This window comes from Suillus discolor (genome assembly GCF_016758755.1).
Source record: "Suillus discolor strain FC423 chromosome Unknown F5147scaffold_3, whole genome shotgun sequence".
Taxonomy (NCBI): Eukaryota; Fungi; Basidiomycota; class Agaricomycetes; order Boletales; family Suillaceae; genus Suillus; species Suillus discolor.
Window position 1 is genome coordinate 615,585 of NW_024541250.1, and position 26,875 is coordinate 642,459.

The 26,875-nt window shown below is 48.0% G+C and overlaps 10 protein-coding genes across 10 annotated transcripts; 6 read left to right on the forward strand and 4 right to left on the reverse strand.

Annotated features, from left to right (window-relative positions):
• The first annotated feature begins 21 nt into the window (after positions 1 to 21).
• Positions 22 to 1,966, forward strand: F5147DRAFT_667153 (uncharacterized protein). The gene is made up of 4 exons (XM_041435223.1): positions 22 to 413; positions 467 to 546; positions 602 to 633; positions 685 to 1,966. The coding sequence occupies exons 1-4, from the start codon at positions 334 to 336 to the stop codon at positions 1,771 to 1,773; spliced, it is 1,281 nt and encodes a 426-aa protein (XP_041298972.1). The 5' UTR covers positions 22 to 333; the 3' UTR covers positions 1,774 to 1,966.
• Positions 1,967 to 1,982: 16 nt separating this feature from the next.
• Positions 1,983 to 3,843, forward strand: F5147DRAFT_667156 (WD40-repeat-containing domain protein). The gene is made up of 4 exons (XM_041435224.1): positions 1,983 to 2,259; positions 2,312 to 2,596; positions 2,652 to 3,081; positions 3,140 to 3,843. The coding sequence occupies exons 1-4, from the start codon at positions 2,109 to 2,111 to the stop codon at positions 3,648 to 3,650; spliced, it is 1,377 nt and encodes a 458-aa protein (XP_041298973.1). The 5' UTR covers positions 1,983 to 2,108; the 3' UTR covers positions 3,651 to 3,843.
• Positions 3,844 to 3,865: 22 nt separating this feature from the next.
• On the forward strand, positions 3,866 to 5,895 carry F5147DRAFT_667157 (arginine-tRNA-protein transferase). Its single transcript, XM_041435225.1, has 11 exons — positions 3,866 to 4,103; positions 4,165 to 4,262; positions 4,317 to 4,370; positions 4,439 to 4,643; positions 4,694 to 4,825; positions 4,881 to 5,066; positions 5,123 to 5,201; positions 5,257 to 5,327; positions 5,383 to 5,497; positions 5,547 to 5,638; positions 5,686 to 5,895. Exons 1-11 carry the CDS (start codon positions 3,966 to 3,968, stop codon positions 5,782 to 5,784), a joined length of 1,269 nt encoding a protein of 422 aa, XP_041298974.1. The 5' UTR covers positions 3,866 to 3,965; the 3' UTR covers positions 5,785 to 5,895.
• Positions 5,896 to 5,911: 16 nt separating this feature from the next.
• F5147DRAFT_667171 (peptidase S24/S26A/S26B/S26C) lies at positions 5,912 to 7,304 on the forward strand. Its single transcript, XM_041435226.1, has 5 exons — positions 5,912 to 6,188; positions 6,248 to 6,354; positions 6,408 to 6,535; positions 6,582 to 6,625; positions 6,674 to 7,304. The coding sequence occupies exons 1-5, from the start codon at positions 5,982 to 5,984 to the stop codon at positions 6,875 to 6,877; spliced, it is 690 nt and encodes a 229-aa protein (XP_041298975.1). The 5' UTR covers positions 5,912 to 5,981; the 3' UTR covers positions 6,878 to 7,304.
• On the reverse strand, positions 7,290 to 9,640 carry F5147DRAFT_750315 (cytochrome P450). The gene is made up of 11 exons (XM_041440155.1): positions 9,446 to 9,640; positions 9,292 to 9,388; positions 8,981 to 9,243; positions 8,678 to 8,927; positions 8,499 to 8,621; positions 8,349 to 8,451; positions 8,213 to 8,299; positions 8,130 to 8,164; positions 8,027 to 8,073; positions 7,847 to 7,972; positions 7,290 to 7,784 (listed from the first exon to the last, which is right to left on the reverse strand). The coding sequence occupies exons 1-11, from the start codon at positions 9,619 to 9,621 to the stop codon at positions 7,577 to 7,579; spliced, it is 1,515 nt and encodes a 504-aa protein (XP_041298976.1). The 5' UTR covers positions 9,622 to 9,640; the 3' UTR covers positions 7,290 to 7,576.
• A 2,974-nt stretch (positions 9,641 to 12,614) lies between these two features.
• Positions 12,615 to 13,677, reverse strand: F5147DRAFT_190374 (uncharacterized protein). Its single transcript, XM_041428485.1, has 4 exons — positions 13,219 to 13,677; positions 13,020 to 13,168; positions 12,909 to 12,967; positions 12,615 to 12,851 (listed from the first exon to the last, which is right to left on the reverse strand). Exons 1-4 carry the CDS (start codon positions 13,411 to 13,413, stop codon positions 12,763 to 12,765), a joined length of 492 nt encoding a protein of 163 aa, XP_041298977.1. The 5' UTR covers positions 13,414 to 13,677; the 3' UTR covers positions 12,615 to 12,762.
• Positions 13,678 to 13,795: 118 nt separating this feature from the next.
• F5147DRAFT_832698 (Sec63-domain-containing protein) lies at positions 13,796 to 19,869 on the forward strand (the record flags this gene model as incomplete). The annotated part of the gene is made up of 24 exons (XM_041443828.1): positions 13,796 to 14,011; positions 14,071 to 14,093; positions 14,145 to 14,262; positions 14,322 to 14,475; positions 14,523 to 14,583; positions 14,636 to 14,730; positions 14,778 to 14,900; positions 14,950 to 15,057; positions 15,112 to 15,190; positions 15,245 to 15,258; positions 15,315 to 15,436; positions 15,495 to 15,583; positions 15,634 to 15,746; positions 15,804 to 15,896; positions 15,946 to 16,028; positions 16,080 to 16,509; positions 16,565 to 16,619; positions 16,670 to 16,851; positions 16,901 to 16,917; positions 16,967 to 17,100; positions 17,150 to 17,409; positions 17,459 to 17,536; positions 17,590 to 18,539; positions 18,588 to 19,869. The coding sequence occupies exons 1-24, from the start codon at positions 13,914 to 13,916 to the stop codon at positions 19,867 to 19,869; spliced, it is 4,761 nt and encodes a 1,586-aa protein (XP_041298978.1). The 5' UTR covers positions 13,796 to 13,913.
• A 73-nt stretch (positions 19,870 to 19,942) lies between these two features.
• F5147DRAFT_742317 (PLP-dependent transferase) lies at positions 19,943 to 21,673 on the reverse strand (the record flags this gene model as incomplete). The annotated part of the gene is made up of 9 exons (XM_041439543.1): positions 19,943 to 20,065; positions 20,115 to 20,169; positions 20,219 to 20,292; positions 20,345 to 20,616; positions 20,665 to 20,758; positions 20,814 to 20,955; positions 21,004 to 21,193; positions 21,246 to 21,484; positions 21,540 to 21,673. The coding sequence occupies 9 exons, from the start codon at positions 21,671 to 21,673 to the stop codon at positions 19,943 to 19,945; spliced, it is 1,323 nt and encodes a 440-aa protein (XP_041298979.1).
• Positions 21,674 to 22,055: 382 nt separating this feature from the next.
• F5147DRAFT_647982 (uncharacterized protein) lies at positions 22,056 to 25,440 on the forward strand (the record flags this gene model as incomplete). The annotated part of the gene is made up of 13 exons (XM_041433250.1): positions 22,056 to 22,102; positions 22,155 to 22,657; positions 22,697 to 22,761; positions 22,811 to 22,936; positions 23,003 to 23,090; positions 23,139 to 23,278; positions 23,329 to 23,687; positions 23,741 to 23,978; positions 24,045 to 24,324; positions 24,367 to 24,791; positions 24,846 to 24,848; positions 24,903 to 25,192; positions 25,251 to 25,440. 13 exons carry the CDS (start codon positions 22,056 to 22,058, stop codon positions 25,438 to 25,440), a joined length of 2,754 nt encoding a protein of 917 aa, XP_041298980.1.
• Positions 25,441 to 25,868: 428 nt separating this feature from the next.
• On the reverse strand, positions 25,869 to 26,859 carry F5147DRAFT_767627 (uncharacterized protein; the record flags this gene model as incomplete). Its single annotated transcript, XM_041440900.1, has 4 exons — positions 25,869 to 26,085; positions 26,139 to 26,335; positions 26,393 to 26,589; positions 26,658 to 26,859. The coding sequence occupies 4 exons, from the start codon at positions 26,857 to 26,859 to the stop codon at positions 25,869 to 25,871; spliced, it is 813 nt and encodes a 270-aa protein (XP_041298981.1).
• Between the last annotated feature and the right edge of the window lie 16 nt (positions 26,860 to 26,875).

A 26,875-nucleotide genomic window follows, 5' to 3' on the forward strand; every position in this document is an offset into this window, starting at 1 on the left:
TTTTGGATTTTATGGTGTCTACACGTTTTAAAACATGAGGACGACGTCGAACTAAAAGCGTTTCAATTGTTACAGCAGGGGAGCATATAAAGGATTCGAATCGATCTTGTCAGTCTGTTACTGACCTCCATTGCTTCTTGTCATCGTAACTCATCATGGTCTCCCTCACGGAACCGATCAGTAGAGCGCACCCAGGATACGGCGGTCCTGCCTTTGCTATTCCACTTCTTTCTCAGTCCAGTCTCTTGAACCGGAACCCTTTTTTAGTTATCCTGCATTAGTATTTCATATAAATTCATCCCATCTCCTCCTCCCCCAATATCAGTTTCATCAATGTGCTACCTATATGGATCGACTGACCCAGCATCCGTTTTCTGTCCCATGTGTAAAGTATTCAAGCCGAGTGGAAACAGGTAATGTCCTTTAATTCATCAAAGAGTCCTCTAATTAACCTTACCCACGCTAGATGCCCTCACATCCGAGATGTATGTTACAACAGAGCCTTACATCCTCGTCATGACGTTGTTCATCTAAAGAATGCCGAGGGTATGTACTCTTATAAATCATAGCTGTAACACTCACCGATTGCTTCAAATCTTAGTTAAATCTTTTAATGGATGTGGTTATTGCAAGGTCATTTCTTTTCATGTCAATCATCAGTACATTGAACACCTCGATCTACAGTGGGCTCGCGCCAATCCATCCTCCAAAGTCAGCTTGCATCAGAACCCCGGTTGGCCTGGATGCTGCCGGCCTCCAAATCCCAATGAGCAGCGCCTCATACAGGCTGCAGATTGGCCTAGTGTCAGCATCGTCCACAGCATACCTATGCCTCAAGAGATAAAAAGCATTCTCGAAAGCGTACGAGGTGCCATCCTCCCTGGTGTCTCACCTACAAATCGCAGCCCAGCAACCCAGCAGCAAATGCCATCACTGGATCGTAGAAACAGTGGTAGTAGTCCTACGACCAGGTCTAGCCCAACCTCTGGGAAGAATCAGGCGATGCCCATTCCAGCAAGAGGGCGCTCAGGTGGAAGTCCTGTACAACAGAGTTCCCCTTTGACAGGAACGACGCCACGAGCGTCTGGGCCCCTGTCTTCATTTGCAGAGCAAAGCACATCGCCTCGTCGCCAAACAATCTCAGAAGGCGTAGAGAAGACAAACCGCACTCCCTCCATGCGTAGAGCGACAGACTTAGACGGTTCGTTGTCACGGCGTAACGGTGGAGGACGGCCTTCATTATCTTCGGTCTCAGCATCGTTAAACTCATCTAAGCCTTCTGGGGAGTACTGCCCGCCACCTCCTTATCCATCTCCCGTCGACGGCGTTCCCATGAATTCGCAAGATTCTCCGTTATCTTCTCGACGATCTACATTAGAAGGTGCCATGGCGGCGTTAAAGGTTGGGAACACTACGGGGAACAGTAGTGATAGCGGTAGCTCGCAAGGCTCCGCATCAGATGCGACCGTAATCTCCGATGGGGGGTTTACAGATTACTTGTCAGATGAGTCGGAGGCAGAATTACAGAGACAGGCAGAGGCCAAGGCAGCTCTAGTTGCGCAGAATCAGGCAGAGGAGCAAGAGTTCAAGGCTGCCAGGCAGCAACTTGCCGGAGTCGGCTTACGACCGCCCAAGTCCTGGGATGATACCAATGATGCTATTCCGCGTACTATGCAAAACGCAGGAAATCACGCGGTGGGCTATGCGCATCATCCAGCATATGCATCTCCTGTATTTGTACCTGCTGCTGTCGCACATTCTGCTCGCGGATGATAGGTGACTCTGCTGGACCTACACGTTTTATCTATTATGCATCTTTTTAAACCTGTCGTAGTCGTCAATATTTGTTACCTGTTCTATGGGTTTCATATGTACAATATTTGATTCAATTGCGTCGAACTACCTCACTAGCTATAGCGGTACCGATACTTGGACTAGCTAGTAAACAATTGTTTGCTTGTTTAAAGTTTGCGGCTGATGACGGTGAAAGACCTAATTGCGCCACTTCAAATGCTTTAGCTCCAGCCACAAGCCTGATGCTGATACAGCATGCGGACGACTCAGACTGAGCGATACACTTTATCTCCTCCTTTTCATCACGTCGATCCATGAACCTAGCTCGACACTCTATCACTGCCACAAACCCCATTCAGATCTTTGATACCCGATTTGAAGCAGACTGTCAGATATTTACTACTACGACACCTGCAGGGTTTGCTGTGTACCAGACATGGCCACTGAAGCTTATTCGCAAGAGAGGTGGATAGGTAGCATTCTTTCTGTTCGCTGTTGATCTTCATACATCAAACAGAGTTTACTGGGGGAACCCTCGCCGCCGTAGTGCCGTGTCATACATCATCTCTGCTCTTTCTCCTTGGAGGAGGCCGCAGTCCACTCTATCCTCCAAATAAGGTGGTCGTATGGGATGACGCGGCCGGGGAAGAAGTAGCAGAGCTAGAATTTAGGGAAAGGGTCAGAGGTCTTGCTTGTAGACGTGGATGGCTTGCAGTATCGTTTCGGAGAAGAGTTGTATTATTCGAGGTCGGGGAGACCATCGTCCGACGAAATGAATTTGACACCTGTGATAACCCTCGAGGTGAGCCGGGTTATCTACGTGCGTATATAGACGATTTATGCTCTTCGGTGTGCAGGCTTACTTGCGATGGCCACTGGGGCATATTCAACCCTTCTGGCTTTCCCTGGTCGGCAGATGGGGCACGTACAATTAGTACATCTACCACCTTGTATTCCACCCACGCCAGTCGGCCCCCCACCTTCTACCCCACCATCTCGCCCGCCACCTCCACCATCAAAGCATCCAGTCTCGATTATTGCTGCACATGAGTCCTCCTTGAACACTCTCACCGTTCCTCAATCAGGTCGGATGCTCGCTACGACTTCGTCCCGCGGTACCCTCGTTCGTATATGGGACACGCTTTCAGGAAAGCTGATACGTGTATTCAGGAGGGGATCAGATAAGGCCGAAATATATGGGGTTGCCTTTCGTCCCGATGAGAAGGAAGTATGTGTTTGGAGTGATAAGGGTACTGTACACGTATTTTCTCTTATGTCCGGCCCCTCGTAAGTCATCCCTGTCCCACCCGAGATCGATTAACGCTGATGCGATTGGATGATACAGTAATCGACAATCCTCCTTGTCCCCGCTCGCTTCACTCATCCCTTATTTTGACTCCGAATGGTCATATGCTCAGTATCGCATTCCAGCGCAAGCCTCCCACATATCACTATCTTCTACTACGTCGTCCTCTCGTTCGCCCACGGCTGACACTACCGATGAGGAGAAGTGCATGGTCGGCTGGATCGAAGCACCTTCTGATCGTAGCGAACCCGGTCGTGATCCGCCTATGGAGTACCAGCTCATAGCGCTCACGTACAGTGGGGGCTGGTATCGCTTATCACTGCCACAAGGGACATCTAACATCTCTTCGCCATCTGCGGGTGGGACCCCGCTGTCCAGCTCCCCGCCCAAGGCATCTTCGCATTCTCGTCCGCGCACGAACAGTGTGTCATCTATCACTAGTCGCACGGAGAAGGGAAAGGAAAGAGAACGCGACAGGGACCGGAAGGACAATCGAGAACTAATTCTGCAAGAGTACCGGAAGTATGGTAGGTGGGATGGTTGGGGCTAGAATGGTAATGATATCTGTTTTCTCCTGTCTCGTAGTTTTGGGTCAACGCACTACTCGCTCCCGTTCATAATTATTCACGACTCATAGTACCCTCGTAGTTCATTTTTCATCCTTACATGATCTTGTTTTTGCGTACGTGAATGTTATTTCTTTACTAGTTCTAAATAAATTATGCATCCATTGTATTTCTCACGATGACATCTAGATCGAGGCTAGCCTAATGTGCACTCATGATATCATTGTGACACGAACGGCTCGCCGCGCACCATCAACTTAGGCTCATCGTCTACGTATCAGCTGTATTGACATTTTATCATGCCTGTTGTTTCGGTCGGTATGCCTCTGGGACCGGGGTGCTCAACTTGCGGTTATTGTGGACCACTAGGAGAGCGAAGTAGTACCGAGACTAGCTTCAAGAAAGCAGGGTTTATCGCGTCTCAACTGTCGTGCAGAGTGAGTACTTTGTGGCACAAGACACATGTTATCCTGTTTTCCTTTTCTGACAGTTCGCCAGGTCTATCAAAAGATGATCTACCGAGGATGGAGACGATCTGGAACATATTGTTATGCTCCTGATCTAAGACGCTCGTGTTGTCCACAGTACACTATCAGGTATTTTGTCTGTGGATGTGCTGCGAGACTCTGCTTATGTGAAATCGATCTCAGGCTTGATGCGATAGCATTTAAGCCCTCTCGTAGCCAAAGAAAAATCATCAACCGGTGAACATCTCCGGATGGACCTCTCGGTGGATTGGCAACTAATTTGACTGATGAATGTTTGTTAACAGATGGAATCATTTTGTTATGCAAGGTCACAAATCAGAGGCTAGTAATTTACTGCTACTACAGGGTATATCGTCTTCCCCGAAGCCACCCAAATCAGAGGGTAATGCTTCAAAACGCGATCCTCCAATTTTTTCTCTGTCTACCTCGATACACGCCGCTGAGTCTGACTTCATTTCTCCAAATGCAACAGTCCGCCATACATTTAAGGCATGACATGCATGACGTTCCGGACCATCGATATTAAAGTGTTATGATAGGTGACGCTCGAACCATCAACCTACTCGGAAGAGAAATATGCGCTTTATCTGCTATACCAAAGAGAGGTTCACCACGACCCATACAACACACCAGAAGACTTCAAGCGTTTCCTTGTAAAAAGCCCTCTAATAGTACGTCTCTATGTAGTTACACCCAGTGGTCGGCGTTAACACTCACCTTTTGAAGAATGAACCTATCCCATATACTACAAGCCCACCTGACCATCTTCCGTCACAATATGGTTCTTTCCACCAGATGTACCGCCTTGACGGCGAATTAATCGCCGTGGGTGTCATTGACATCTTGCCTGAATGCGTCTCCAGCGTGTATTTCATGTACGATCCAAAGCACGACAAATATTCCCTTGGGAAGGTCAATAAATTGGTGCACTCATCGTTTTTGCGCGATTGAGCGGGCTGTGTTTCTAGCTCAGTGCAATCCGAGAGGCCTCATTGGCTAGAGAAATACATAATGCAGGTGCCATCAGCATGACATCACTTGCCATGGGTGAGATATTATTGTCGTCATCAATGTGCCCATCTGAGTGCTCGCCTCACTTCAGGGTTTTACATCCACTCTTGCCAAAAAATGAAGTACAAGGGCGGGTATTCGCCTTCATATCTCGCCGACCCTGTAAGTAATGATGTCACTGATAGCTTTAGAAGACTAGATTCATCTGCAAAATCAGGAAAAATTTACGTGGTTTCCTTTGGCGGATTGTATTCCGCAATTAGAAAAGTATCGCTATGCCGCTTTCGTGCACCCCGAAAATTCGTTGGAAGGTCCACAGGATCCTGGCGAAGGTATGATTGGATGATCATTTGGTATTATATTCACATTTCCCCTTTCAAGGCCCTCCTGTTCACGTCTCGGAGGAGTTACTCGATGAAGTGATGGTCATTTATTCCATGCAACAGGGGGCGATATCCATAATCCCCATTAATGTGAGTAGTTGACAACCCGATCGCTTGGAAGCTGAATATTCTCCTAGTTATCTCACCAGTGGAACGATGAATATAATCGCGAGGAGATTTTAAGTTGCGTCAATGCGCTAGGAGATGAGTTGGCAAGGGAGATCATATTTCGGTAATAGACGTTGATGCGACATCTCTGTTTTTTTCTCTGCGGTACATGGCTAGATTAAGTAGGCTTCGGCATCTGCAAGCCAAGAGTCCAAGACCTTTATAGTGTTAGTCAGCACGTGATCATTGCTGGCAGCGAAATGTCTGAATTTCACCTGTGAAACTCTTAGAAGAAACTCTCAATCAAGCTGGTTTTTGAAGCGATATGTCGCTATTCCCGAAGTTTTTAAAGTTAAGCAGGCCGTTGACCTCACGACGGGTTCACAGTGCTACCGACCCAGAAGGGAGTTCTAGCAGGAGGCCATGGGCTTTCATTGGCAGGCCATTGCGATGGATATACTGGCTTCCTCTTGGCTTGGGCTTCACACAGTACTTCTATACTCTGAAAACGGTCAGAGGAAGGAGCATGCAGGTCTGTCGTGAACTCAAATGATCCAATAACGTCTCTGACCAGTCTTGTGTGCCAGCTAGCCAACTCTAAATCCGGATACCTCAAGTTGGGATGATATTGTTATTTTTGACAGATATTCCATCAACTCTGGAGAGCCTATTCGAAAAGGCGACATTGTGGCACTTCGGTACGACCGATTCCATGGGGCATGGGGAAACTGCTTATATCTCCTCTGTTCAGGGATCCTATAAATAGTAGAAAAATGCTCGTGAAGCGAGTCATAGCTGTGGCAGGGGATATTGTCAAAACCCTACCTCCATATCCTGATGCCGAAGTTTTCATCCCCGAAGGTCACGTTTGGGTGGAGGGTGAGACGCATCGTTTTCACTCGAACAAGTCTTGACGTTGCATTAGGTGACGAACCCTTCCGGACTCTTGACAGCAATAAGTTTGGCCCAGTGAGTCGCTATGCTCCTTAATTCACCTGCGTTAATGCTTCGCTACAGGTCCCTCTTGCTCTTTTAGACTCCAAGTTGATGTATATCGTCTGGCCATTGGATCGCATAGGGCCTCTGCGTCCGCCGATCTCCCCAGTCTCCAAGAGAGGTGCTTCCCGAGATTTTCGATGGTATAGCGACATGGCAGCCTTCGAACGAGAGCAACGTAGGCAGTCGAGGGTAACTACACGCTCGACGACGTCTCACTCGTAACCTAGCTGGTTTTTGCAAGGTATATTACCATTTAAGCAATGGGTCTGCCATGACGGGCCTCCTCCTTGTTCTCTATAATATATGGGTGTTCATCATAGCGTGCCTCCTGGAGTGGTGACTTTCCGGTCTATTGTCTTGACTCTATCGACCTCTGTAGGGAATATCCTTCCGCAAAGGAACCTTGACCGGCAAGTGCCCTCGTAGGAAGCACAAATATAGTGTCAGAAGAATTGCTTGGTCGGGTTTTACTCTGCCAGCAATGGTATTGATGCTCACCACCATTCAAGCTAGGAGTTTTATCACCTTGCTCCGCAAGGTCATGTTCAAATGTTAAAACTTCATATGAGTCGTGCTGTGCTGGCCAAGCCTTGAAGTTGTACACACCCTCTGACATTCAATATGGTTTACTCATGGCGCTCACTGCATCAAATGAATTTATATGGTAATTACTCGCCTCACGAACAAGCTGCCGAAAAAAACCGGAGCAAGGTGAAAGTCGGCAGGACCGAACTTTAGTAGAATGGATGTAGATGACAAACAGCACTACTGCAAATAATATACCTATCCGTTATCATCGTCCTCGACCCGACGTGTCCCTGAAGGTATGTGCGTCGATCGATACGTCAGGTCGTTGAACAATGTTTTGTCGAGGGTGAGGAGCTTGATGTCACGCTTAGCAAAAACGCTCTAATCCGCACATCAGCCTGCCATGGCCGCTCTCAGCTTCGCGACCTCTACCCGGGGAATGACGTTGATTTCAAATGGCTCTGCATGGGGAGTGACGCGGTCATTGAAAGCGTGCGTGTTGATCGGTGCGTCAGGTCGTTGAGCAATGCGGAAAGACCACATGAGAAGTGCGGTGGTCATGTACAACGCGTGGTTTGTGACGTGCAGGCCAGGACATACACTTTTAATGTCGAATAAAAATTAGTTGAGCAGTGTCAGAAAACCGAAGTCGGCACGACTTACCGTCTACCAAAGCCATACGTGATGAACCTCACATTATTGTCCTTAAGGCGGCCTTCTGAATCAAACCAACGCTGGGGATTGAATATTTCAGGATCTGGGAAGACGATAGGATCGCGAGAAAGAGCCCTGAAAACATGCGCTTAATGAAACAATGTACATCACGAAGCAACACTGGCATACCAATGGCAGCCGTAGACTGTTGCACCTTTGGGAATACAGTGTCCTCGCTGATTGCACATAGACTAGAATGAGAACGTGGGTTAGAACAAAGTAAGATACTGACCCACAAAACATCCTTGGTTGCACGGTGGGGAAATCCTGGGGCACATCAGCATCATGCAGGAGCGTGCCGAAATTCGAATTTACCTATCTGAACGACAGGTCTCCATCTCAAAGCTTCCAATATGAACGCGTGCAATTGAGGGAGTGAGCTTGAGTCCTTAAATGTCGGCGCTACAACGAGAAATTAACTGAAAAATCAAAATTCTTGGTTTGGCATTACCTCTGTCTAACCCAATGACCATATCGAGCTCTTCATGTACTTTTGCCTGGGCGAGTGGGTGGCACGCCAGAGCCATAATAATAGTGGTAGTTGCAATAGCGATCTGAACCAGGAGTTAGTCCGCGGAGAACAATAAGTTGCATCGCTTGCCGTATCAAATCCCGCCCCAAAGAGTGTTCCGGCGAGATACGCCACCTCATCCGTAGAGAGTTGGTGTTCTTCGGCGTTCTCCAATAATGCCTTCATCAAAGAGGGCCCAGCTTTGTTTTGATCCTGCGTATAATGAGATATAAGTGATACGCATTTATCGAAACAAAAGAGCCCCTCACCATTTCACTCTTGACGCGCCTTAGATGATACCTAAATAGCTCAAGCTCCTCATCACGCCACTTGTAAATTTGTTTTCCGTAACCAGGCAAGTAGCGCAAAAGGGGAACCCGATCGACAAGAAAAGCTCCTGGGCGAATTACAGCCTGGTAATTTTCAATGACTTTGCAGAGACGGACAAATTCGGGATCGGCGATGGCAGTGGGCGCAGACTTCCCATAAGTCACCTGAAGAACGATTGATGATGAAAACCTTGAGGTGCGATATCGATGAAAGGTTCACAAAAGGGCTTGGTAATGACGTACCGCTGTGAGTGCTTTTGATGGTTTGTCGGGTCATTCAGCACATCCAATATAAAATCTATCGCGTTCTCGCGCAGCATGTTTTGGTATGCCTCTGCCGCCTTTGGCTGTAAATGAGGATGTATTGCTTTTCGGAGGCGGCGGAAGCGTTCTCCGGAGCTAGCCATGGTGAGGCTCAGTCCATTTGAGAGCATTTCACCCGCGGCAACGGACCGAGGTCGATCTACCAGTGATGCACCTTCTTTCTCCATGATGTCTTCGGCTGCCTGGTGGATGAGTTATTTTAGAGGGAGCTCAAGATATGGGCAAATTACCTCCACGCTGCCGATGACGATTATCAGTTGGCTACCTTGTCGGAACGACACAAGCGGCCCATACTCTCGAACCAAGTCTGTCAGCGTACAGGCAATGCTAAGTGGACGATCTACATCAAGCCATAATATCTTGTATGACGCTGGCAAAACTCACTTCACAGTAGGCAACGCGCTTTCCCAGAACCAACGGGCGGGAGGTCCAGGTGGAAGCTGGATGCCCTTCCTGCGCGCTAGCGAGAATTTCTTGTATGATACGACGAGCACCGCGGCTACGACTATGGCGACACCAGCGGCATAGTTGGTACTCCCGGTAAGAGCTTCCAGTATCATAATGTAATGTGGGCTGGAATAAGATAGAAGTGAATGTGCATCTGATAAACCGTGCATGTCCAACCCATCTTATAGTACCTCGCACTCAGCCTATCATTATCCGATACGATACCCATTAAGATGCACGACTGCGATGACATGGCGTGATAAGGATAGGCGCTCTAAGGGACGGCAGGGTGTACGCGCAGATTGAATGGTAATCATTGCTCGTACCAATCAAGAAGTTCCTAAGGGAACCGAAATTTTTCGAACGAGTAGCAGGAAACAGTAGACTCTTGCCACGTGTTGGTATACAATCTGGATTACGAACAAGGTAAATGATTCAGGGTTATGTGCACGTGTAGTATTGTGAGCAGAACAAGTTCAAGGTAGTTCTGCCGGCAGAACTTGTAGAACCTGGCAGAATTATGTTTTCATAGTGCTAGAGGTACTAACTACATGGATCTATCGATGCGGGCATCACAGTGGTTGTAATTCCACCAGTATCTGTTGGACTTGGCAGAAGTAGCATCACCCTTTTTGAAGTTTGTTTTTGATGAGCACCGTGTTCAGAGGCCGGCCTCCAGACTTTGTGGCCATTGTAGAGAGTTTTAAAGTGCCTCACTCAATGCTATCATACACTGAACTGACACACTAAACTATATAGACTATAGTACATCCTCCATGTGCGGGAGTTCTGCCACATTCTGCCCGGGAGGTTCTGCCATCTGCTTGGCAGTGCCAGTTCTGCCCTGCCACGTGGCAGAATGGCAGACTTCTGCCCACCACACTAGGAAAAGTGATGACTCGGAGTCCTTGCATGCGTTCTGCTAAGCGCGGAGTAATATTCAGCCATGGAGTCATTTCCACCAACAACGGTCACTACTGACCTAATAAAGACACCAAAAAGAGTCTGGGCCTTAACGGTGCGGACCTGTTGGTGCCTAAAGCCTGAGGTGAGTGGCCGCCATCGGTGAGCGTAGCAGCTGATCCATTGTCGGGACGGCGCCGGCCCGCCTCAGAAAAGAACGGTTCGTGCTTTTCAGATTTAGCGGCTCGGTCTCGCGCTTTGTCTCTAGCTAGTTCACGGAGTATTCATCGGATTTTTTCGGACTCGCGTTCGGAAAGATCCTTTTGCTGGCTAAACCTTACAGCCTGCGCTTCTGCGAGGCAAAGTGAGGCCAATTAGATTAATTAACAGCGACCATATGCATCACCTCCACATATATGGGGTACGCCGTACCGTGGTCCGTGGTAGTGGAACTGGCAGAACTTCTTGGTAGAACCTGTGGCAGGTCGCAGAATTAAGGAAAAAAAGTTGAGGCGAGTTCAAGTCCTTGCATTGGGCTTCCCCGTGTTTTGCAAAGTTGAAAGTTCTCAAGTTCTTAGCCAAACAAGCCACCAAATTAGTATCGCAAGCCCGCGTATCAAATGATAACCAGATAGTACTAGTACTTATGCAACAGTAGTGCACGATCATTTCGGTACGTAAATTTGGGTTGATTCAACTATCCCTGCTTGGCTGGCGACTTGCTTGAACTTGACAACTTGCATGCCTTCAAGCCTACCAGAGAACCTTCAAGATCGTAGCTGACATCATTAATATTGGAGACTTGTTGCGACCTGCAAGTGGTGGGCCATATCCATATGGGGACAGCAAACACTCGTCCCGCCATCATGATGTGTTCAAGTTGCCTTGGTGCGAAAATTTGACCGTCCAGGTTTGCGGGTGGCGAAAAAATGTTTTTCGTCGAGTATTTACTACCCTACTAGGTTGCAATTGAAGGAATATTAATCATATGCATATTGACGCTCAGGATGTCCCTCAAAAAACGAAAGCTCGAGATTTTCGAGGCGCTGCTCGAGGTCCTTCCGCTCAGAGCCAGGTCTTTTCAGCCATCAACTACCAGCTGGAGTCAGTGACGTTGTCAGGAACGTTTACTTCCATGTGTTAACATAGAGTGTAAGGTGAATCATGCAAGTCGAGACAATCTGTGGACTCAGCTAAGCGGAACATGCACCACCAGAAATCGGACCATGGACACTTGAGAGGTAGTGACATCAAGTGGAGTAGCTCTCGGTGCTCGTCACTGTCTTAACTGAGGGTGACCAACATTCTCCAAACACGCATACTATACATCATACCAGACAAAGCGCCACACTGCGCGATCATGCAACCATTTTGTACAGTTCCACATTCTAAATCTACCTCGTCAGACAGACCTTTCGAGCAACCTGCATTCGCAGCCGAGACACCTCAGCTCCACTCCGAACCAAAACATGATGTTGCGTTCCCCAACATCAAGGTTTCGCTAAAGACAAGTAGATCAGCAGGATTGTTGCCACAACATGACGGTGAAGCATACTCAAGCAATGATTCGACGTGATTTCAAGAATAATCTCAATCGACCCTGCCTTCACCTAAGAGCACAAAGATTATTTCTCCTTCTCCTTCTCCTTAGAGCGTTTGAACGGAGACGTCGCCATCCAAGCGGACACATTTCCTCGATATGCGTAGACAGCAGGCCTCATACTACGAATAGTGGGCAATGACCTTGATCAGCATGGCTCGAGCTTGAGGCCTCTGAGGGAGGGCCGACACACTCACGTCCTGTTAAATGACTTTGGTCGGCATGGCTCGAGCTCGAAGGAGGATCGATACATTCACATGCTGCGAACAGTGGGCAATGGCTTTGGTCAGCATAACTCGAGTTCGAAGAAGGATAAACGCACTTGCCCACTGTCGAGGGATGAACAACGACTTCGATCAGCATGCCAGAAAGGAGCAACAGACGTACTTACCTGTGAGTACACGCCCAACATAAATGAGAGCAACCTTTAAACTTTTCGATAATCTTGCTCAAATATGTGGGAACCAGGCGCCCAATGTCCCTTTATCTCCTTGGGACCCTTCGATGTTGTTGTCTCGGTATAGTTAAAGGTATTCTGGACAATATCAGTGAGCTAACGCTTGCGGCAAGTAAATGAGACCGTGGGTAATTACCTCTCGAACGCAGAGCTCCAAGTTGGTCTGCTGGGTCGAGACGAATAATTGCTTCAATACTTCGTCATCCAAAGTTCCAGCCGTGCGTTCGATGAGTGGCTCGCAGTCTGCATCATCCTTGTCCATATCTAGTGGATCAGCATCATAATGTATCAGAGTCATAAGTCAACGATCAACAACCTACTAGGAAGGCATACATGACATTTTGGAGAGCGTCGAATGTCTTTACTAATAATGGAACCGAGGACTATCACGATTCTGCGCATCAGTTGAACCTTAACGACAATTGGATGCGAAAGCTTACTGCTTCCAGTGTCGCACTTGGTGAACGACCTGCTTGCTTCGTCCATTGGGATGCAGTACCTATGTTAAAACTATGAGATAGCGCATGTCGTGATTGATCAGTTGCAATTACCAGATAGCATGGAGTTGATTTTTTAATTTCCTTTCTCCAGTTGAACGGCCCTCGATAAATGCCTTGACCTTCTCAAATTCGGATCCGCCGCCTCCACGTGAATCGTGGAAGACGAATCCCGGGTTGCTTTTGAACACCATTTCTCCGCGCTGAGAATGTGTCAGTTCATGTTACCAATTACTAGCATCGTGATGCCCACCTTTTTCCCAGCGCTGTATATTGTTGGGTTCTCCTGTGTGTTGCAAACTCTTGAAAGCACGGTAGTGTTTCCTGCACTCGCTCTTCCGATCAGGATTCGAAAGCGACCAATTTTCTTTGAAGGGTTCATGGGAGAATGGAAGTGCGACAGGCTGACAGCAGCATTTTCAGTATCATATGATAGCCTTATCATCATTGCTGTGTGTGAACTCGGTGAATATCCAAGTTGAAATCAGCATCTAGATTCACTGGTGGGCAATGGGTATATGTATACACGACGTCGAAGTGACTTTGCCAAGTTGATCATTCGGAAGCGATGGAGTATCTGTGTTCAAGTTGGGTCATAAGGACCCATGTCACTAGTAGGTGGGCTGCGTGGGCAACGCGGTGGTGTCGCTTGGGCAGTGCTAGCCGCGGTCTCGATCTCGGGTCACAGGGTATGCTTGGTACTTGGTTTGACTCACACTTCAAAATTAAAAACTAGTTGGCTCCACGGTACCGAAACACCCGTTAGTAACTTGAATGTCGTGGGAAAGGAGTGAATCCAAAGTCATCGAAAGAAACTTGAAAGTCATCACATCAGATTCGGGGCCATCGCAAGTACGCAAGTTGTTTACTACGTGACTACCTACGCAACAAACGGAACGAACTCTCCTTATCATTTCTTATATTATCCAGAGGGTCTACCAAGTTAGCATGTCTATTCTCGTGCATCTTGACCAGTTGACGTCTGCTCCTGGCGAATATGCTGTTCAGAACTTCAATGATGCCAAACAACTGGACGACTGGATAATGTCTGTTGCATGTCAATCATGTCTTTAGAGTCGAACAAGGACTCACTTTAATTGTCTAGGCCCAAGTCGTTTGCAAGTCCAGGTACCCTGCTTCGACTGATATATCCTTAACCGACCAACTCACCACGCATAGATCATGATGTCAATGACGATCTAGAAAAGGATTTCCGAACCTCCATCACGGATGTCTTCATCACTGGTCAGAAATTGTCGCTATCAGCGCCTGAGCACCTAATAGGTAGATTGTCAAGGTTGGTGTTCCTGGGCTTGTCACGTCCTTCTGCAGGAACCTCATGATCGTGACATGTAGCAAACCAAAAGAAGTTCTAGAGCATATATCTGGTATTCTGTCGACCACACTCCCCGATGATGCCATATCAGGCGAGCTCGCTGATCTGGTTGGCTTTGACGACATCGAAATTGTCGCAGAATTGCTCGCCTCTAGATCTTACTTTGTGAACGTGGTCAGTAGTGATCAAGTGCATCACATTTAATGACTCACAGTACCTAGTTGTCTGGACGAGACAGAACGACGTTTGAAAACTCAACCTCAGGCAAACCAAAAACAGGTGGTTAGTGCTGTCCAATATTATTATTATTTATCATTACTCACGTGTAGTTCAGTTGTAACTGCCAGCCTTGCTCCACAGGATGTTCGTCGCCGCATGGAAGAGACTCTCAGGATAAATGCGTCTCGTCCTTTGTTTACTGGCGTGGCAGTAAGTTCATTTGCGCCTTGACGTGACCCCTCGTTCAAAATATCCAGCAAGAAGCTCCAGAAGTGCTTCCACATGTGTACTCTTCGTCCTCTATGATGCAAGGCGGTTCGCTTTCTCAATTTGGTAGCAAGTACGTACTTCCAGTTGGACATACAAGACATAACTACGAGGTCGGTTACAAATGCCTTACTTAATCCCATCTGCTCACCAGCGAGTCAGGAATATGAGGAAGTCATCCTTCCTCCTTCCAGAGTCATTCCACCCAGGAAATCCGAAAGGCTCATTCTTGTCAACGAACTTGATGAATTAACTGGAGGCTCGTTCCCTGTATGTATCCCACCCTTTCCCTCTATTTTTTAAAAATCAAACCTTCTTTTTTAGGGATATTCTTCTCTAAATCGCATGCAGTCTATCATCTATCCAACCGCTTATGAATCAAACGAAAATATACTGGTTTGCGGTGCGTCTTCCGGTTGTGCCGCGTGGTCTTCAGCACCCTAATGGCGTTCGACAGCTCCCACTGGTGCTGTTAGCTTATTCTGCGCGTCGTCCTTGAACTGTAGCTGATGGAACTCACATTATAGGGTAAGACCGATATAGCGATGTTAACAATCCTTCGGGTTCTCAACCAGCACCGATCACCTATCAGTCCATCATCACCTTTGCATGCTTCGATAGATCGCAATGCCTTTCAGATTATTTATGTGTGAGCTTTCAATAATTTTTTGCTTATAATAAAGCGTCCTGACTTTTTAAAAATATAGTGCACCTATGAAAGCTCTGGCTTCTGAGATCGTTCGAAAGCTGGGGAAAAGACTAAAGTGGCTCGCTATACAAGTCAAGGAATTGACAGGGATATAAATTCTCTACGATACATGCATAACTTATTAATGTTCTATGCAGGTGACATGCAACTGACAAAATCTGAAATCGCCGAAACCCAAGTCATAGTCACCACACCTGAAAAATGGGACGTCGTAACTCGCAAGCCCACTGGCGAAGGCGAATTAGCTTCAGTATGTCTCCATATAAGTACCTGTGCTTTCACCTGCCTGACGGTCTTTTGCATGTAGAAGTTAAAGCTTTTGATTATCGACGAGGTGCATCTTTTGAATGAAGAACGTGGGGCCGTCATCGAAACCATTGTTGCGCGCACGTTGCGACAGGTACATGTTCGTTCTCTTAGAGGTGAATTCGTGACCCACTCATTTGTAGGTCGAATCAAGCCAATCTGTCATTAGAATAGTTGGGCTCAGTGCAACGTTGCCAAATTATTTGGACGTCGCAGATTTCTTGAAGTTTGTTTGCCCACATTGTGCTTCTGATCAATCAAACTAACTCATAATCAGCGTGTCCCGATATAAAGGACTCTTTTTCTTCGACTCTTCCTTCCGACCGGTACCTTTGGAGCAGCACTTCATTGGAGTTCGAGGAAAGCCTGGAAGCGTACGGTCTAAAACGAATCTTGACCGCGTCACATACGAGAAAGTTTCTGAACTAGTACGACAGGGACACCAAGTAATGGTGTTCGTTCATGCGCGGAAAGAAACAGTGAAAGCGGCGCAAGCTTTGAAGGATGCAGCGACAATGGATGGCACATTGGAGGATTACAACTGCGAGGAGCATCCTCAATGGTCACTTTTCCGAAGGAGCATAGGAGATTCTAGGAATAAGGAGATGAAGCAACTGTTTGATCTTGGGTTTGGTATTCATCATGCGGGTATGCTGCGATCTGATCGGAACATGATGGAGAGGATGTTCGAAGCTCGAGCTATCAAGGTCAGTGGCATTGGCGTGGAAATAACCCAGGCGAAAGCTGATATATCGGAGGAAGGTTCTCTGTTGTACATCGACGCTCGCATGGGGAGTCAACTTACCTGCTCATGCAGGTGAGAAATTTTTACTGTGTCCTTCATTCTTCTCTCATGAAGGAGTCAAGTTGTAATCAAAGGCACTCAGTTGTACGACAGCGCAAAGGGATCCTTTGTCGATCTCTCGGTTTTGGATGTATTGCAAGTGTTTGGTCGTGCTGGCCGGCCTGGTTTCGAGACAAGTGGTGAAGGATACATCTGCACTACTGAGGACAAACTCGTACACTATCTTGATGCTGTAACGTCACAGGTACGTTTATCTAGCCACGACGAGCGATGAATGCTGAACAATCATCCAGAACCCGATTGAATCTCGGTAAGATGAATGATTGTCTTTATGCCGATATTTATCTGACAAAAGGTAGGTTCATCTCAGGTATTGAAAACGCACTGAACGCCGAGATTGCTCTTGGTACGGTAACAAATGCCGACGAAGGTGTTCGATGGCTGGGATATACATATCTGTATGTTCGCATGCGGAAGAATCCCTTTCTATATGGCCAGTTTTTCGAGCCCTGTTTTGTCATAGGAGCTGACAATTTAATTAGGCATGTCTCGGGATGAGGTGGCAGAAGATCCCCTTCTAGGCCGGAAGCGAAACTCTCTGGTCATGATAGCAGCTCGAAGACTGGCCAGTGCAGGAATGATAAACCTTACTGAAAAGACCGGTGCGTTTTCGATAACAGACCTCGGCAGGATAGCGGCCAGGTACTACATTCGATATGCCTCCATCGAGGTCTTTAACAAGGAATTCAAACCCAAGATGACCGAAGCTGATGCGCTTTCCATGCTCAGTATGAGTACGGAGGTGGGTAGTCTGTTTTGTGTCCTTGATGTCAGTTGACATTCAACAACAGTTTGACCAAATCCAAGTGAGAGAGTCAGAAGTGAAGGAACTAGAGCTTCTGATGAAGAAAGTTCCGTGTGCTGTGCGAGTGAGTAAGGTTCCTTGAGGTTTCAGAGCATCATTCAGAGTTTCGGCGCCAAGGGAGGGACAGATACAAGCCAAGGCAAAGTCAACATTCTCCTTCAAAGCTGCATTTCTCGCCTTCCAGTCGAAGATTTTGCCTTGGTTTCTGACGCAGCATATGCGGCGCAGAATGGAGGACGCATTTCACGAGCTCTGTTGGATATAGCGATCAGCCGCAAGTGGGCTAGTGTGGCCAAGGTTTTCATGGGTATCACTAAGGCTATAGAGAAACGCCTTTGGCCATTCGACGAACCTCTTAGGCAGTTTGATCTCAAGGCTGATATTATATACGGCTTAGAGAATTCAAGAGAAGAGTACTCGCCCGCAGAACTAGCTTCCATGACTCCAGTGGAGTTGGGTAAACTAGTTCGCTTAAACGAAGGCCATGGTAAAGCGCTCTGGAATGCAGCTCGGCAGTTCCCTACGGTCACAATGACTAGCTCACTCCGACCGTTGGGGTCAAATGTCCTCAAGATTGTAGTTTCGGTTACTCGAGACTTCGATTGGAACACCAAAGTGCATGGTTCCGGAGAGCCTTTCTGGCTGTGGGTCGAAGATCACGAAGGCATCGAAATTCTGCAGTTTGCGCACCTTCTATTACGGGAGTCGACAAACTCCCTCGATGTGAATTTCGTGGTTTCGATACCGACCGACATTCCTCCCCCCTATTTCACCGTCAGATTTGTGTCTGATAGATGGATGGGGGCCGAAGATGAACACCATGTATCTTTGGATGGATTGGTTATGCCTGCTCCCTCTCATAGCCATACGCCTCGTTTGGATCTCCCATTTCTCCCGCGTTCCTCACTGTGCCTCCCTGTACTCGAAGATCTCTACTCAGCCCGACTCCACGATTTCAATGCTATTCAAACGCAAGTGTTTTGGAGTCTTATTAACACTTCGATGAACGTGCTGGTATCTGCTCCCGTTAGTAGTGGCAAGTCCCTCATGGGGCATCTAGCGATATGGTCAGTAAAGACATTTGTGATCCAAATATACTAAAGTGTCTATTAAAGGACAACCCTACTCCGCCGTCCGAAGTCCTTGGTGCTTTTCGTTGTCCCAAACCGAACTCTAGCTACTCAATCTCTCTTTGACTTCCGTGCCATTTCCAACGCACTTGACGTGACGGTCAAGATGTCTTCTGGAGAAGGTTTATTTTCTCCCTGCCGGACCAGCACAATCCGCGTCGTTACGCCGTCGGAGCTGCTCGAGGCTGTTGACCAACGTAACCTCCGCCATACAAACTATCCATCTCTTGTAGTGTGCGATAATTTGGAACAACTCGATGCAACCTATGAACTCAGTATATCACTGCTACGACATACAACGCAAAATAATCCCACCCGATATATCGGCTTGTCGGCCTCTCTCAATGACCCCACGGACATCGCTTCATGGCTGGGTGTAGATCCCATGGCTCTCCACAGTTTTCGACCCACAGATCGAGATCAGTCGCTCACAATCATGTATCAGACTTTCACAATACCGCATTCAGCTGCACTGTTCAAGTCCATGTCGAAACCAGCATACATGGCTATCACAAGCGTACCATCCCATGAATCTGCCATCATCTTTGTCCCTTCGCGCAGTCATTGCCGCACGGTGGCGCAAGAGCTCATCACACAGTGCGCCCTAAACACGGAGATCGAGAGGGGTTTTCTCCCGCAATCCGTACCCCCTCTTTACGTTGAAGACTATTCAGCACGGTTGCAAGACCTGACATTGGTTGATTTTGTGACACGCGGTGTAGGGATCTTCCACCGTGGGATGTCAAAAGTAGATCGGAATCTTATCCTGGAGTTATTTGCTGAAGGCGTTGTTCGCGTACTCCTGGCGCCTCGCGATGCTTGCTGGCAGCTGCCTGTCAGGGCGGGAGCCGTAGTGGTCATGGGTACCCAGTATATTCATTTTGAGGGAGATGGCTCTGGTCCGCAGCTGCGAGATTACAGTCTTGTCGATGTCGTCCAGATGCAAAGTCGGGCTGTGAGGCACGATTCCCCTGGCCACTTCTTCCTCTTTTGCCAGGCGGAGACCAGAGACACATTTTCCAAGTTCCTGGCTGAAGGACTTCCGCTTGAATCGGAGCTGTTGGATTCATCCGTGTTCGAAAAATGGTACAAGGAAAGGAGAGGAGACGGGTCCATCAGAAACAAGCAGGATGCCGTTCAAGCACTTTCCTTCACGCTCCTTGCACGAAGGCTAGTCAGCAACCCGGTGTATTATGACATGGAAGTGGGCTCGCAAAATGAAGTCCTCTCGCGCATTGTTGACAGACTTGAAGAAACCGTTCTATAGCTATGTATAAAAACTCTACCAGGCGTATAACTACATAGGGACTCGGATAAATAATTACATACATGTCCAGACTCTACACAAGATACTCCGCTAAACGTTGCAAACGCTCCCCAGCCTGCCTGAGTGTCTCCACATCCTTGCAGAACGCGAAACGCGCAAAGTTCTCACCGATAGTGCAATGCTCCTCACAATAGAACTGTGCGATTGCATGAATATTGATTCAACCTTGAAGCGTACTGACTTACCTCGCTAACAGGGATAGATGATACACCAATTTCAAGGGCGATAAACCAACAGGCCCTGAGTCGTGACCGGTTAGAACGAACAGAGCAAAAATAAGTACACATACTTGAAATCACGTCCTCGGCCTTGAACTGGCTCTGGGAAGGGGTAGTCCTCAGGGAAATTGACGCGTGAGATATCCTGGAGATGAAACATGTCAGTTGGCTATCTTGTCAGTGTAACCAGTACGTACTAGAAGCACGAAGTAGCTGCCTTCGGGATGACTGTATTTCATACCAAGCTTATCGAACGCGCTTAGGAGTATGTTACGTCGCTCTTGATATTCCCTGAGCTGATTCTCGAAGAAACCACGTTCCGCAGCTTGCTCGAGTCCAGCAGCAGCAGCCTCCTGTAACGGAGAGTTTGAACAGAACACGATTCGCGTGCAGGCGGCGAGAGTGGGAAAGATTATTGATGGCGGGCCAATTAACCAGCCTACACGCCAGCCTGTGGCAGCGAACGCCTCTGGCACATAACGTAAGATGGACCTCTATGGCTGAACTATTGACTCACTGCCAGCAGACAACACAGTTACCGTGCGGTCCCACATGCCTGGTAGGGTGGCAAAGCGGACGTGCTCCTTTCCGTCAAAGACGAGACAGTCGTACTAAAAGCAATTGATCGTTGCATAAAACCTATAGCAATACGAACAGGAAACATACCACTTCATCTGCCATCACTAAAAGATTGAATTCTTCTGCGAGAGCAGCTATTTTCTCCAACTCTTCTCTCGTGAAGACTTTACCGACGGGGTTATGAGGGGTATTGATGATAATCATTTTTGCTTTTGGAGTGATAGCACGGCTGTAAGGTTATAAATAAAGACTTTGATCTGAAGATGAGTGTGCATACCGCAATTCATCAAAGTCGATCGTCCAGTTACTATTATTTGGTGTCACAGCATCCGTTTGAGGATGAAGGGGGACGTAGACAGGCGTTCCGCCATTGAAGGTGACTGATGGTAGATATTGGTCGAAGAAGGGCTCGAACATGATCACCTCGTCTCCCTGCTCGAGGAAGGCGGTGAAAACGGAATACTGTCCTATAAAGCCCTGAACTACTGATCGACTCATCTGCAGAATTACTAGACGAACCTTGGTTTGCCCCACTTGTTACGAGAATCTCAGTCTCGACATCGAGAACTCTATTGAAGGACTTCTCATAAAAGTTCTTAATGGCATTCCGGAGACGAATGCGCCCCTTTGGATGGGAGTAGTGGTTGGGTAAAAGCGATTTGAGAGCTTCATCTGCGGCATCTGTGACCCATTTTGGGGGCGAGAAGTTCATATACCCTTGTCCAAGATTGATACAGTCTGCGGGAAGGTTCGCTGCACTAAAGAAGATTGATGAATTGGCACCAAATTATCACAAGATATAGATCAAGTTACTTGTAAATTGACCACACGTCTTGCGCCAGCGCCCGACCACCACGAAGTCGTGAGGAGAAGGGAATGAGGTTGGAGCGATCGCCATTGAGGGCACCTTTGGAAAACTGAGCCAAATTTCCACCGAGAGAAGACATAAAACGATATTGAGTGATAGGACGGCGTTGAATGATACGGAAAGCTGATAGCAGAGTCATCATCAATATCAATATTTATAAATTCCGGATGATCGCAGCGGGTGCAATGATTTCCTCCCGCGATTATGTAAACACCATATTATGAAACGACTGCGCACCTCAGTCAAGGTATAAGGCAAAACGCGTTTCAAATCTGCTGGAAACCCGGAACCACGTTTGTTGTCCTATCGACGTTAATTTTCAGTTCAACGATAAACCGCCGGCACAAATGACACGACTCCCTTTGGTTGAACCCAAAAATGGCATTTTATTCCCACAGCAGTGCCATCGAAAACCTTACTGATCATCCAGCATTAGTTGTGAGAGCAGAAACGCATCCACCATGGCCACTCCAGAACTAGGAAAACCTCATTTAGGGACTATCGAGGAGTGCGCATTCTTTGGCTTTTCATACGCGTCCTTGAATATTGACAACTGTCAGGTCTGGCTTGTCTGACACGCGGTTGTCCCGAACTGCCAGCGATGTTTCTGACCAGAGTGATGAAGAAGGATTCACATACCCTGAATCAGACTCGGAAGAGGAGGAATTTGTTTACCCTGGTACCACTGAGGAGACCGCCACTGTTGCTAGTGGAGGGGAGCCACCTTCCTCAGAAAATGTGGCCACTTCCATTGCGGATCCAGAAGCAGAGCAAGAACAAATACCCGTTTCACCTCCTATGGTGCCAGTAGATGTAATTGCATCTCCAGTATCTTCGCCAGCTATACCCGTGACCCAACCTCATCCATCTCCTGCTCAGTTGGAAGCTTTGTCTGCAGCTGCTTCTTCTGGGGACCTGTCTCTTTTGAAGAAGCTCTTCCAGACAGCTTCGCAAGGCAGTCAAGTTGAGGCCTTTGCACTGTCAAATGACGCGTCTCCTCGAACAGGCTTCACTGTTTTGCATGCCGCAGCTAGTCGAGGTTACTTAGACATCGTCAAATGGCGTGAGTGATAACCTTCATTATTCTTTATATGTGCTCAAGTCACCGTCGTCTCAGTGGTAGAAGATTGCGGTGCAATTCCAGATCTAGAGGATCGCGAGGGAGAAGTAAGTGAAGACCATCAATACACACACATTGACGCTGACAGGTCACAAGACTGCTTTACACAAAGCCGCTCTTCATGGCCACCTACCAATTATCACATATTTACTACCGGATAGAGCAGACGTGAATGCTCGCGATGCTGACGGCTGGACAGCTCTCCACAACGCCTGTTCAAAAGTATGTCTTACTGATACCATCATTGTTAATTTTCCTGCGAAGAATCTTACGCTTATTGGATGTTAGGGCTATCTTGATATTGTGAGGTGGTTATGTGAGCATGGAGGTATTTCTAGTGTGGACATTCGGAGTAAAGGTGGATGGACTCCTCTTAGTATGTGTTCAAATTTTTTGTTCCATACCATCTCAAATGCTTTGCTAGTGAATGCGGCGTCAAAAGGACACTCGCCTATCGTTATATATTTACTTACAAAGCAAGAAGCAAATCCTCTTGTCCGGAATATTTGGGGTGAGACTGCATATGACGCTGCTGCTGCAGTGTTCGAGGTATGGATATGTGAGGTGTGTCCACTTTCTTAATTGTTGTGAGCGTTTTCTCAAGTCCCCCCCAGGTCTTACAAAAATCAGAAGCAGAGCGATGGCGCAGAACCACTGTCCCGTACAACCCTCTCGCGGTGCACACGACCGTCCCCTTGATCCTTTACGAGAACCAGCGCCTGGACGCACGGCTGAAAACGTTGGCAGTGTCTGGTGGGAAGCCAAAGTGGTCACACTATGGCCTTGGTAGGCCGGGTCGGCGTGCACTATTCGAGTTGAAACTGCCTTCCCCAAATGACGCGGGCGCCACACTGGTTGCTGCCTGGCGAAGTGGTGTCCAGCTTCCACTGATCGGAGATCCTTGGTCATTACCAGAAACAAGCTCCAGGGACAGGCCCGCCGTTGAGGACACCGAAAGAAGTCACTTCTGGCTGTGAGGACCAGCAGGTTATTTTTGATTAGCTTACTTACTAAACCGTCTTTTAGGTCTGATTGGACGTTGGATTACCCTGGCGTTGATGTGGAGGCAGCCTGGGAATATGCAGAGGACTTTTCCTCGCCCGATGAAGCCTGGATTGCCGAACCGCCCCCTCAGCTTCAGCGTTTACTGAGCGGGAGTGGACTTATGACAGCTAGCTTAGGCGCTCCTTCCAGAAGCCACAGCCGTACAAGCAGCAGTAGCTCAGTGACCTCCGCATCTGTGGCCGCACGAGCTCCGACGTGGGTAAGACGCAGACGCTGGGTCCGCGTGATGCGTCGTAGGCTTGACATCCCACCTCTACCGTTCCAGGAACCGGATGGAGCCATGTACCATCTTGCGTCTGATGGCTCTCTCGTCCCATTTACCGAGAACGACCAGGGCGATTTTGGAGAAGGCGAAGGACAGGAACTCGGAGCGATGACCTCCACAAGACTGTCATCGGCCCAGGACTACGTCTCTCGTGCTTGGTATCTAGTCGGAACTCAACGGGATGCTGTCGTCGGCGAGGAGACTTTATCTGCTGTCGAAGCAAGGCGTGCTATTGCCAAACTTGAGCGTGCAACCACTGAACTGCGACAGGGTATTCTTAGTAAGCCTTTTAATGCAGCCTCTTGACACATCATTTCATCAGATGGTATCCAAGGCGATGGTGATACAGAACGAAAAACTCAGGCTGAAGTCCTGCTCAACACCTACAGCAGAGAGCTCGAGCGTCGCCGACTCGCGGCTGGTAATCAAAGATGGCTCATCTCTGGCCCAGATGACGATTATGTGGAAGACGACGATGAGGACGAAGAGGAGTTCCGCTATCCTGGTTATACGCCTTCAGGCGCGCCTATCCACCCAACTTCTGTTTCTCGTCCACCTACGGATTTGACTCCTCACCTCTCTCAGGCACCTGACTTCCGCGTGCCTACCCACGAAGCACCTCAGAAAGTTTTAAGTCCCAGGTGGACTGCCCCCACGCCTTACCAAGTCCATGCGCAATGGGAAAGAGACGATATGGTGTCCAATTGTAATGACTGTCATCGGCGGTTCGGATTTCTTTTAAGAAGAGTAAGTCCTACCACGTCGGGTGTTTTCTAATGATTGATTTGTGATCTTTTTTAGCATGTAAGATTAACCGTTACCCCCACTTATTTTTCACGTCATCTGACCTTTCGTTAGCATTGTCGCAAGTGTGGTCGGATTTTTTGTGACCGTTGCTCTTCTCATCGAGCACTCCTCGATCCGTCCGTTATTGTTCGTGACCCTGTGTTTCCAGAATCAGCAGCATCCTCTTCGACTCAGCGTGTCTGTCAAGGATGTCACGATGAAATCAATGCCAGTCTCCCCACTAGATTCTCAGGCTCCACCTCGTCCACCATGGAAAGAATCGTGGTCGATCAAAGAAGGCTCATGGCCCCTGGACAGCTCCACAGGCAGGAGTCTAGTTCGCAACTAAGCGACCTTGCAGAGTAAGTCAGGGTCCTTGGTGGCACCATAACTTGTTGGTGATGATCGTGATGATCCCAGGTGCCCTGTGTGCAGCACTAGCCTTGCAGATCTTGGACTACCGGCAGAACAAGAAGCCCACGTGAAGATTTGTCTGGAAGGAGACGCTGAGACAACACCTCAAGCTGCTAAATATCTGGTTTATAAATTGCCTGGCGAGAGCGCACTTCTGGGTGTTGAATGCAAGTTTTGTTTTATTACTCTTGTGTGACAATGATGCGAGTGGTTATGGTTTCACAGGTGTCATTTGTCTAGAGGAGTTTACAGAGGGTATGCATGTTATATATCTCACAAGAGTCGACTAACTGACGTTGCAAATGCAGGCGCAGTTGTAGCGAGGCTCAGCTGCTTTTGTAGTTTCCACAATGGTCCGTGAGCACTTGCCTTCAATAAACAACAGCCATGCTGATCAATGCTCAATCTAGCTTGTTTGTCCTCGTGGCTGAAGAGAGGTAGAAGCTGCCCCATTCACGCACGGTAGAGGAATGACGCATAGGGTATTTGTTCATTACTCAGTTCCGCTGTTTATACTCTCGAATCATGCACACTGATGTACACTTTCTCTAACTAACGTCACATAATACGACTACAAGTAAAATAGTGCATATCTCACACATTATAGGTATTATGCTATGCATGTCAATCACCATCCCTAGGTTCGAAAAAGGTGCTGTATCGTGCTCTGCTTTCATCAACCCGTATAATGCTAGAGATTTCTTCGTAGTCCGGTTCGATAATGTCTTGACCTTTGACACCATCATCCTGGTCGTCTTCAAACCATGTTGACGGGTCTTCATCGTCTTCATCGTCTTCATCCATATCGTCTTCGAGGTCAGAGTCCGTCGGCTTGTAGTTGCTATTCGTTTTATTAGAACTAGCATGAAGATTGATGAATAATAAAACGCTCACATGAATGCCCGCATTCGTGCATCCATTTCCGCTCTGGAAAGGACTTCCCCTCTGATTGGGAGCCCTATGCGCCTCTTACGTTCATCTGATCGTTGTTGTCTCGCTGCGTCTTGGGCATGGGCGCGTTGCTCCAGCTCTACTGCTTCCTGTAAACTCAGGGAGCCGACCTGTTGAGTACCATTTGGTGCGATGGGTGCCTGGAGTATCCCGAGGACTTATGAGTGATCGAAAATAACACAAACGTATATACTTACGTAGCGGGACAATGCCCTGTGCTTGGCATCGATTACACGAGGCATACGCGGCTGGTCGACAATCATGATCTCGTCGGCATTAATGTTGGTCTTCTTAAGACCGTTTCGAATTTCTTCGATGCCCTCGAGTTCGAGCAGGCGAGATTCGATGGCTGCTTGCTCAGCCGAAAGACGTTGTCCGAGAGCAGACGTGCAGGCTGATCTAAAGAGAGATGCGCACAAGGTTAATAGTGGAGCCACGGAGGCTACCATCATCGCGAAATACCTGGGGGTAAAAAATCCACGTACGAGGAGTTTAAGAGTTTTGCATTCTGATCGTGCTGGTCGTGTAGTTCTCGCACAGTCATTTGGGAGATGGATTTGGGCTTTGGCTTTGGAGGTGGGCGAAAGCCTGGGAGCACTGCGGTCTTCTTGGGACGCATTGGAGATGTAGGGGATTGGGGGCTGTGTGCGCGAAGGGGGGGCATGGTGTGCTAGAGCTAA